Source organism: Elephas maximus, chromosome 9, assembly GCF_024166365.1.
Source record: "Elephas maximus indicus isolate mEleMax1 chromosome 9, mEleMax1 primary haplotype, whole genome shotgun sequence".
Lineage (NCBI taxonomy): Eukaryota > Metazoa > Chordata > Mammalia > Proboscidea > Elephantidae > Elephas > Elephas maximus.
The window spans coordinates 72,688,692-72,700,679 of record NC_064827.1 but is presented as its reverse complement, the minus strand read 5'-3'; the positions used below and the strand labels follow the sequence as shown (position 1 = coordinate 72,700,679).

Genomic DNA, 11,988 nt, shown 5'->3' with positions numbered 1-11,988 from the left:
ATGGAAAGAGTCAACCAAACCACCAGTGTCTCTGAGTTCATCCTCCTGGGACTGTCCTCACGGCCCGAGGACCAGAAGCCACTCTTTGCCCTCTTCCTCACCATGTACCTCATCACCATAACAGGAAATCTGCTCATCATTCTGGCCATCCACTCTGACCCCCAGCTCCAGACTCCAATGTATTTCTTCTTGAGTTTCCTCTCTTTCACTGACATTTGCTTCACAACAACCATTGTTCCCAAGATGCTGAGGAACTTCTTGTCTGAGAAAAAGACCATCTCCTATGCTGGGTGTCTAACACAGATGTATTTTTTCTATGCTTTGGGCAACACTGATAGTTGCATCTTGGCAGCCATGGCCTTTGACCGTTATGTGGCCATCTGTGACCCCTTCCACTATGTCACGACCATGAACCACCACCACTGTGTCCTGCTGCTGGCCTTCTCCTGTTCCATCTCTCACCTCCATTCCCTTCTGCACATCCTCCTGCTGAATCTTCTCACCTTCTGTGACTCCAATGTTATCCACCACTTTCTCTGTGAAATCAACCCTTTGCTGAAATTGTCCTGCACCTCCACATTTGTCAATGAAATTGTGATAAAGACGGAAGCACTGGTTATTTTGGTGACCCCCTTTTTATGCATTTCTTTCTCTTATATAAGAATCCTCATCACGGTTAACAAGATTCCTTCCACTGCAGGGAAACACAAAGCTTTCTCCACATGTGGTTCTCACCTCACTGTGGTAACCCTATTTTATGGAAGCATCTTCTATGTCTATTTACAGCCCCTGTCCAGCTACACTGTCGGGGACCAAGTGGTAACAATTGTCTACACAGTTTTATCCTCCATGCTAAACCCATTTATCTACAGCCTGAGAAACAAAGACTTGAAACGGGGCCTAAAGAAGCTGATGGGCAGGAGGAAATCCTAGCCAGCTCCCTCTTGACAAGCACAGGAGTGGGATCTGCTTCACTTGGATCCGCTTGTCACTGGCTTTTGGTATACATGTCAACCTGCTGGAGATTAGCGTGTTTAATCCACATGAAGCGAGGCTGTCATGGGCACTTATAACCATTTTTCATGGCTCATAAATTGACCCCACATTTGCTACAATTTTTGTATTCTTCCTCACTTCTTCTCCCCTTTCTCTTCTTCCAAATACTGCTGTAACCTAATCCTTTTGCCACAAATATTTCCTGAACAATTTTCTCTCTGTTTACTAAGATCGATCCTCTAAAATTCTTCACATTTCAGTATATTAATGAAAACAGCTAATTTGTAGCTGTTTGAATGTCTTTTCAAACATTTGAAGGGGAGAAGGATGGAGGGAGAAAAAAGAGAAGGAGAAGGGAGGAGGACGAGGATAAGAGAAAGAACTATTTTGTGTCTTTCCCAGAGCCCTAGAGTTGTCCCTGGCAGGAGGTTGTTAGTGTCTCTTTCCCATCAGGCTGGGCAGAACTTTGTCTCCTCCTTCCTGTGTATTACTCATTGTATCTTGTTCTGGGCCTTGTAGCAAGCAGCAGCTCGATAGTAAATCCAAATGAGCAAAGTAATTTAGTAATTCAGCTCTCAGCTGTTCAGATGACTTCTGTATCTCTGCTCTGGTTATCTGGTATTTGTTCCTCATCGGCTGAGGAGCTTCTTTTTAAAACAATTTTCTATGGAGATGTCTTTGCTCTAACCATAAAAACTCCTCAGCACACTGTTTTCCAAATAAGAAATATTATGTGTACTTAAATTTATATTCAGTGCCTTAAAATCAGGTGGCTAGAATTTTAAGGGAAACAGTTCCTGGTTCAGAACTGTAAGGAAAAATCAATAGGCAGCAGAATCACCCAGACACAAAGTGGACTTTTCTGGGAAGTAAGTATGCTAGGCACTCGAGGCAGGAACTCTGGTCTGGTCTGCTCTGTTGCTTTTATTTTCTGTTTTATCATGTTTTACTTTTGTAATTTATTATTTATTATTTTAGCTACTTTTTTCATAAGAAAGGTGTCTATAGTTATTTAACTTTGCTCTTTCTAAAAATGTTTTCTTGGTTATTAGTTGTGACATAATTTTCCTGGTTTCTTTTAGTCTTTGTCCACGGTTTCCTTCAGCATTTTGAGCATATTTAAGACAGTTGATATAAAGTTTTTGTCTGGTAAGTCAAATGTCTGTGCTTTCTGTGAAACAGTTTGTGTTAGCTTCTTTTTCCTGTGAATGGGCCATACTTTCTCCTTCGCATGTTTCATAATTTTTGGTGGAAGATTGAACTTTTTAAATATATAGTGTGCTAACTCTTGGAAATCAGATTCTTCCTCCTCCTGGTGGTTTGTTGTTTCTTGCTGTGAGTGATAGTACTTGTTTGTTTAGTGACTCATTAATTATTTTTTAAAGACTGTATTCTTCATCCTCTTTGGTCTCTGAAGCCTCTGTGCCTTTAACTTACGGTCAGCCAGCAGTTTGACAGAGATTTACTTAAATGCCTGGAGCCAAAGAAAAAAATACTCTCCAATACTCCTTGAACACTTAACCAGTCCATTTACGACTCTATCTTAGCCTAAAGTTCATGCTTACACTGATCCTAAAGATCAGCCAGAGGTGAAAGCTTAAGGTCTTCTCAAGTCTTTTTTGATCATGCGTCCTGCCCTGGGCATGCATGTGGCTTTCTAGCGTCCTGTTATATGCTGAAGCCTTTCAAAGCCCTTATTCCCCAAAGTAACTCTCTTCCCAGATTTTCCTCCCAGGCTTTGAGCAGGTCGATTGTTTGCCCAATTTTTATCTTTCCCTTCCATGGCCGGTGGCCATGGCTTGTTCATTTGCTTTTCAATGTTTTGAAACACACTGTCCACTTTGTCACTTTTCTCACCCGAAAAACTTTAGATTTAGGTGAAACAGAGGCAACTTCTTTGTACCAGTCTTTCATGAAATCCTCAATAGGTCAAAACAGACAAACATAGTTCTTGGGGAACGAGGTTTATTCTCCTCCCTCCAGAACCGTGTACCCACATCAGGAACACAGACTGACATCTTCAAGACCACCACTGCACCAGGCAGGAGAGTGGAAGAAGGCTAACATAAAACACCACATAGCTCTCCTAATCTCACCGTTAAGTCACCGTTCTCTTGATTTGGCATTTTCTTGGTTCCTAACCTCTTTTTATTTTCCAGAGTTCTAGAGTTAATTCTGATACATTTTGCTTAGTTTTTTCTTTTCACTTTACATGTAAAAAAAAATGTTAAGTTGGTGACTGCTGTGTTATAGATTTTTTACCACAATAAAGTCTTTATTAAAAGGAAGCAAACAAAAAAAGTTAAACATAGAATTATCATGTGACCCAACAATTCCACCTCTACATATATACTCAAGAGCTTTGAAACCAGGGATTGAAACAAGTATGCCAATGCTCTCTGCAGCATTATTCACCATAGTCCAATGCCAATGCTCTCTGCAGCATTATTCACCATAGTCCAAAGGTGGAAACAACCCAAGTGTCCATCAGCAGATGAATGGATAATCAAAATTTATTATATACCATGAAATATTACTCAGCCATAAAGAGAAATGAAACTCTGATACATGCTATGACATGGAAGTATTGAAAACATTATGCAAAGTGAAGTAAGTCAAACACAAAATGACAAATATTGCATGATCCCACTTACGAAATATTGAGATTAGGCAAATGCATAGAAACATAATTTTATTAGTGTCTACCAGGAGCTGGAAGGAGAAGAGATTGGGAATTACTGCTGTAGGAGCACTGTTTTCTGTATTGGGTGATATAAAACTTTTGGAAATGGATGGGGTGATGGTAGCACAACATTGTGAATATAACTAATGTCACTGAATTGTACACTTAAAAATGGTTAAGATGACAAACTTTTTGCAAATATATATACATGTCTTAGAAACTATGCAAATATACATATATATGTCTTAGAAACTATGTTGGTGTAGTGGTTAATTGTTATGGCTGCTAACCAAAAGGTCAGCAGTTAGAACCCACCAGGCACTCCTTGGAAACTCTATGCAGCAGTTCTACCCTGTCCTATAGGGTCACTAAGAATTAGAATTGACTCAATAGCAACAAGTTTGGTTTTTTCTTTTATAGATATATATATATATACACACACATATATATATATGTCTTACTACAATAATTTTTAATCAAACATACAGAAATCCTTTGTCTACAAAAAATATTCATAGCAGTTTTATTCATAATAGACCAAACTGGAAACAATTCTAATGCCCATCAACTGGAAAATAAACTTTTAAAAAATCAACAATAAAAAGCTTTACACTTAAGATTTGAGTTAATCTATTGTATACAAATTCTGCTTCAATTTAAAAGGAAGTTGAATGACCTGGAGATGATAAGGGAGACTTTTGGGATGACTAGACTTTGGTGCACAATATAGATTAATACCAGGTGAATGTGTACTTCACCTGAATATAAGAGGTAACGAAAGGGATATATCTTTGGAAATTTGGGGAGATACAGAGGTAGAAATGAGAGGATGAGGGTAATGCTTTCATCTCACAAAAATGATCTTCACCTCACAAAGTTTTTCTTTAGTTTTGTCAATTCAATTGCCTTAAGTCCAGGATTACACTTGCATACCCTGACAGAAGGAAACATTGCTGCTCAGAACTCTGTTTAAATTCCATATTTCTAAAGGAATAATGGACAGAGTAATGCCTTCACTTTGTGGGTTAAACTAGCACTTACCGTATGTGATGCTTCACCCCCTCATGGTAGAGATAGTCCTTTAATCCTTTACCTTTCTAAACCTACTGCTTCTTCCTGAAAATGGACAAAAGAGAAGATTTGGCAAACCTAACCCTGCTGCATACCCTTTGGGGCAGTATAGCTGCCCTGGAGATTTCTATCCACAGAGCCCCCGTCTGGGTAAAAACAAGTAAGAAGTGGAAAAGTTGAGGGAACTTTGGTAGGTAGAAAGAGATCCAGCAAGTACTTGAGTATGAAGAAAACACGCTGCTGTTGGGAACGTACTAAATATGAATCTAGGAAAATTGGAAGCCATCAAAAATGAAATGGAACACATAAACATAAATATCCTGGGCATTAGTGAGTTGAAATGAACTGATATTGGCCATTTCGAGTCAGGCAATAACATGGTCTTCTATGCTGGCAATGACAAATTGAAGAGGAATTGCATTGCATTCATTGGTAAAAAGAACATTTCAAGATCTACCCTGAAGTAGAACATTGTCAGAGAAATAATAATATCCGTACACCTACAAGGAAGACATGTTAATACAACTATTATTCCAATTTACACACCAACCACTAAGGCCAAAGATGAAGAAATTAAAGATTTTTACCAACTTCTGCAGTCTGAAACTGATCAAATATGCAATCAAGACACATTGATAATTACTGTGATTGGAATGTGAAAGCTGGAAACAAAGAAAAGCGTTAGTAGAAAAAAAAGAAAGTAGTTGGAAAATATGGCTTTGGTGATAGAAACAATGCCAGAGATCGCATGATAGAATTTTGCAAGACCAACTACTCCTTCTTTGCAAACACCTATTTTCAACAACATAAAGCATGACTACACACATAGACCTCACCAGATGAGATACACAGAAATCAAATTGACTACATCTGTGAAAAGAGACGATGGAGAAGTTCAACATCATCAGTCAGAACAAGGCTGGGGCTCTTCTGCAGAACACAACATCAGTAGCTTAGGGCCATGGTCTTAGGAGTTCCTCCAGTCTCTGTCAGGCCAGTAAGTATGATCATTTACTGTGAGTTTGAATTTTGTTCCACATTTTTCTCCTGCTCTGTCCCTGATCCTCTATTATGATCCCTGTCAGAGCAGTCAGTAGTGGTAGCCGGGCACCATCTAGTTCTTCTGGGCTCCGGTTGGTGGAGGCTGTGGTTCATGTGGTCCGTTAGTCCTTTGGACTTATATTTTCCTTGTGTCTTCAGTCTTTTTCATTATCCTTTGCTCCAGACTTGACGGGACCAAGAGATGTATCTTAGATAGCCATTTGCAAGCTTTTAAGACCCCAGGGGCTACTCATCAAAGATGTAGAACATTTTCTTTATGGACTGTGTTACACCAATTAAACTAGAAGTCCTCCAGACCATGGTCCCCAGCCCCTGACCCCAGGAACTCAGTCCCTCAAGGTGTTTGGATATATCTAGAAAGCTTCTATAACTTTGTCAATGGATAATTTTTTTTAATTAAATCATGAAGAGTTTATTCTGAGGAATCTCTGAGTGGACTCAATATTCCAAACTATCGGTTAGCAGCCAAGTGCATTAACTGTTTGTACCACCCAGGGATTCCAAAGCAGAAACTAATAGGAATGGTTACCCACAAGGTTGAGTTGGGAATGGAGTGGAAAGCATGTGGGATGAGAATAGACATTAATATATAATATATAAATCTCAATCTATTTATTGATATGAAATACTAGCAGTTCAAACTGATATCACCAATTTTCATTTGACACAGAGAGTTCTTTTCACTTTCACTATTCCATATATGTTATTTCTTGCTTTGATATTGAGGAGTCACTCCCTTTTTCCACAATATTTTTACTTATTTGCTAAATCCCTGAAAACATGTTAAATAATTTCAGAAACAAGAACCCCTACCACTGTTGATGACAAACCTATTAACTTCAATTTAATATTTTCTACAGTTTCATTTTCTTATCACAATGGTATATACACAAAACACTGTGTTGAAGAATTACTTGGGAGATGCTGAGCCAAAATGGCAGGCTAGACAGACACATCATGCCATGCCTTTGCAACAAAGACCCCAAAAACTAAGTAAAAGAGATACAAATGTCAATCTTGAAACCCTAAGCATCAAACAAAGGAATAAAGAGATCAAACATCAAATGGAAGAAGGAACAGAAGGAAAACAGAGAGTGAGGGGAGATACAGAGTGGAAAGACCAAACCAAATACAAGAAATATTAAGGGAATCTTTCAGTAGAAAACTAACAACATCAGACAACAACCAAAGTCTAGGACACAGGACAGCATCAGCCATATCAACCTACATAACGAACTTTCAAAATAAAACAAAGCTAAAAGACAGGGAAACAGAGACATCAGTATGTAAATAACAACAATGTCAAAACTACAAAAGGGGGAATAAACAGTGTAGGTATAGAACTTTCAAATGGAGTGGAAGTCAAGATGATATCTAGTAATAAAAGACTGGTTCAGATTAGGAAGATAAGGGTAAATTTCAAGGTAACCACAAAGAAAGTTAGCAAACCTACTCATCAGAATAAAAAAGAAGAAAAACAGAGTCTCGGTAAACAGAAAATCTATAATAATGAAAGAAAAGAAAATCCACAAACAAAAGGAACTCAGCGCAAGAAAGTAAGATGAACAAAGAAAACTTCAGCACCACAAAAAAAAAAGAAACACAACAATAAATTCATACACATTGATAATCGTAGCAAATGTAAATGGCTTAAATGCACCTGTAAAGAGACAGAGAGTGGCAGAATGGACAAAAAAACATGGCCCATCAATATGCTGTCTACAAGAGACACATCTCAGACACAAAGATATGAATATATCAAAAATCAAAAGATGGAAAAAATATAATATCAAGCAAATAGCAACCAGAAAAGGCAGGAGTAGCAATACTAATAGCAGATAAAATAGACTTCAAGGCAAAATCAACCATAAAAGACAACAAAGAACATTATATAATGTTAAAGGGATGATCCACCAAGAAGGCATAACCTTAATAAACATCTAACACCCAACAACGGGGCTTCAAGATACATGAAACAAACTCTCACTGCACGGAAAGGAGAAATTGACAGTTCTACGATAATAGCAGGAGACTTCAACACACCACTCTCGGTAAAGGACAGATCATCTAGAAAGAAACTCAGCAAAGATACAGACCTAAAGGCCAAAATCTTAATCTTATAGACATACATAGAACACTCCACCCAAAAGCAGCAAAGTAAATATTCTTTTCCAACACACATGGAACATTCTCCAGAATAGACCACATTTTAGACGACAAAGCAACCCTCAATAAAATCCAAAGCATCGAAATAATACGAAGCATTTTCTCTGACCACAACACCATGAAAGTAGAAATCAATAACAGGAAGAGCCAGGAAAAAAATCAAATACATGGAAGCTGAATAACATGTTAGTTAAAAACAACTGTGAAATAGAAGAAATCAAAGGGGGAATAAAAAAAAATTCCTACAATTAAATGAGAATAAAAATGCATCATACCAAAACCTTTGGGACACAGCAAAGGCAGTGCTCAGAGATCAATTTACAGCAATAAACTAACACATCAAAAAAGAAGACTGGGCCAAAATTAAAAAGTTATCCCTACAATTCAAACAAATAGAAAGAGAACAGCAAAATAAGACCACAGCCATCAGAAGAATGGAAAAAATAAAGATTAGAACAGAAATAAATGAAGTAGAGACAGAAAAACAATAGAAATGATCAACAACAGAGTTGGTTCTTTGAAAAGATGAGCAAAATCCACAAACCATTGGCCAAACTGACAAAAAAAAAAAAAAATGACAGGAAACAACATAAATAAGAAATGAGATGGGGGACATTACAGCTGACTCAATGGATATAAAAGGCATTATAACAGAATATTATGAAAAATTGTACTCCAATACATTTGAGAAACTACAGGAAATGGACAGATTTCTGGAAACACACACCTACCTAAACTAACGCAAGATGAGATAGAAAATCTGAACAGAACCATAACAAGAGAAGAGATTGAAGAGGCAATTAAAAAACTCCCAGTGACAACGAACAAAGAAACAAAAGGCCAGGCCCGGATGGCTTTATTGGAGAATTCTACCAAACATTCAAAGAAGAGTTCACACTGCTACTATTCAAACTATTTCAGAGCATAGAAAAGGCAGGAATACTCCTGAATTCATTCTATGAAGCCAGCATACTCCGATACCAAAGCCAGGTAAACTAAAAAACCAAACCAAGCCCAGTGCCATTGAGTCAATTCCGACTCACAGCGACCCTATAGCCCCATAGAGTTTGCAAGGAGCGCCTGGCAGATTCAAACTGCCAACCCTTTGGTTAGCAGCCATAGCACTTAACCACTACACAACCAAGGTTTCCAAGCCAGGTAAAGACACCACAAAAAAGAGAATTACAGACCAATATCTCTCATGAACATAGACACAAACATTCTTAACAAAATTCTAGCCAATAGAATTCAGTATGATAGCAAAAAAATCATACACCATGACCAAGTAGGATTCATACTAGTTACGCAAGGATGGTTCAACATTAGAAAACCAAACAACATAATCCAGCACGTAAATAGAACAGAAGAAAAGAATCACAAGATCATCATAATCAAACTAGAAAAGGCATTTGATAAAGTTCAACATCCATTCCTGATAAAAACTCTCAGCACAATAGGAATAGAAGGGAAATTCCTCAACATACTAAAGGGCATCTATACAAAACCAAGAGCCAACATCATTCTCAGTGGAGAGAGGCTGAAGGCATACCCCCTGAGAATGGGAACAAGACAAGAATGCCTTTTATCACCACCCTTATTTAACTTTGTGCCAGAAGTCCTAGATAAGGCAATAAGGGAAGAGAAAGAAAGAGCCTCCAAATTGGAAAAGATCAAGTGAAACTATTCCTGTTAGCAGATGGTACGATCCTATACACACAGAACCTCAAAGATTCCACAAGAAAACTACTGGAACTAACAGAAAGATTAAGCAGTGTAGCAGGACACAAGACCAACATACAAAAATCAGTTGGATTCCTATATGCCAACGAAGATAACTTCAAAAAGGAAATCAGGAAGAAAATACCATTTATAATAGCCCCTAAAAAGATAAAATATTTAGGAATAAATCCAACTAGGCACATAAAAGACCTATACAATGAACACTACAAAAAAAAAAAGTACTACAAGAAACCAAAGGAGAACTACGTAGATGGAAAAACATACCATGCTAATGGACAGGAAGACTCAACACTGTGAAAATGCCAATCCTACCCAAAGCAATCTACAGATACAATGCAATCCAGATCCAAATACCAGCAGCATTCTTTAAGGAGATGGAAAAACTAATCACCAACTTTATATGGAAAAGAAAGAGGCCCCAGATTAGCAAAGCATTGTACAAGAAAAAGAACAACATATGAGACTTCACACTACCTGATTTCAGAACCTACTATACAGCCACAATAGTCAAAATAGCCTGGTACTTGTACAACAGACACAGACCAATGCAACAGAATCTAAAACCCAGGTGTAAATTCAACCACCTGTGGTCAGCTGACAAAGGACCAAAGTCCATTATGTGGGGAAAAGACAGTCCTTTAATAAATGATGCTCACAAAACTAGACATGCATCCATAAAATGAAACAGGACCCATACATCACACCATACACAAAAACTATATCAAAATGACCTAAGTATAAAACATAAATGATAAGAAGCATGGAAGAAAAATTAGGGACAATACTAGGGGCCCTATACATGGCATGGAAATCCTAGTGGTGTAGTGGTTAAGTGCTACGGCTGCTAACCAAGAGGTCGGCAGTTCAAATCCTCCAGGTGCTCCTTGGAAACTCTATGGGGCAGTTCTACTCTGTCCTATAGGGTCGCTATGAGTTGGAATTGACTCGATGGCAGTGGTTTGGGTTTTTTTTAGACATGGCATAAATAGTGTAAAAACCATAATTAACAATGAGCACAGACCAGAAGATAAACTAGACAACTGGGAGCTCCTAAAAATTAAACACTTACGTTCATCAAAAGACTTCACCAAAAGAGTAAAAAGAGAACTTATAGACTGGGAAAAAAATTTGGGGCTACAATAAATCCTACAAGTGTCTAATCTCTAAGATCTACAGAATACTTCAACATCTCAACAACAAAAAATCAAACAACCCAACTGAAAAATGGGGAAAGGATATGAACGCACTTCACCAAAGAAGGTATTCAGTCAGCTAACAGACACATGAGGAAATTTTGAGATCATGAGCCACTGGGGAAATGCAAATTGAAACTACAAGACATACCAACTCACCCCAACATTAAAGGCACTAATAATAAAAAAAAAAAAAAAACAGAAAACAACAAATGTTGGAGAGGCTGAGGGGAGATTGGAAGTCTTAGGCACTGTTGGTGGGAAAGTAAAATGGTACAACCACTATGGAAAACAATACAATAAATCTTTAAAAAGCTAGAAACAGAAATACCACACAATCGAGCAATTCAACTCCTAGAAATAAATCCTAAAGAAATAAAAGCTGTCACATGATTAGCATACACACACCCATGTTCATTGCAGCATTATTCACCATAGCAAAAAGATGGAAACAACTGAAGTGTTGGTCAACAGATGAATGGATAAACAAATTATGATACACATGTACAGTGGAATACTATGCAATGATAAAGAACCAAGATAAGTCCACTAAACATCTCACAACGTGGATGAATCTGGAAAGTATTATGTTGAATGAAATAAGTCAATCAAAAAAGGACAAATATTGTTTGAGACCACGATTATAAAAACACAAGAAAAGGTTTACACACAGAAGCAATCTTTGATGATTACTAGACAGGGGAAGGGGTAGAGAGGGGAACCAACTAACTGGACAGTAGACAAGTGTTAACTTCGGTAAACAGAAAGACAACACACAATATAGGGGAAGTCAGCACAACTTGACCAAGGCAAATTCATAGAAGCTTTCTAGACACATCCAAACGCCTTGAGGGACTAAGTTACTGGGGCTGAGGGCTGGGGATCAAGGTCTCAGAGGACATCTATGTCAATTGGCATAACATAGTTCATAAGGAAAACACTCTACATCCCATTTTAGTGTGTAGCATCTGTGGTCTTAACAGTTTGAGAGCAGGCATCTAAGATACATCTGTTGTTTCCAGCACGTTGGGAGCAAAGGAAAATGAAAAAAAACAAATACACAAGGAAAATATTAGT

The 11,988-nt window shown here is 37.8% G+C and overlaps 1 protein-coding gene across 1 annotated transcript; it reads left to right on the top strand.

Moving 5' to 3' along the window:
* On the top strand, nt 1-933 carry LOC126082446 (olfactory receptor 1L8-like). The gene has a single exon (XM_049894966.1). It carries the CDS (start codon nt 1-3, stop codon nt 931-933), a length of 933 nt encoding a protein of 310 aa, XP_049750923.1.
* Nucleotides 934-11,988: the final 11,055 nt, after the last annotated feature.

Bases quoted from the DNA above. Each gene is read 5' to 3' on its own strand.
- LOC126082446 (XM_049894966.1), top strand. From the start codon at position 1: ATGGAAAGAGTCAACCAAACCACCAGTGTCTCTGAGTTCATCCTCCTG.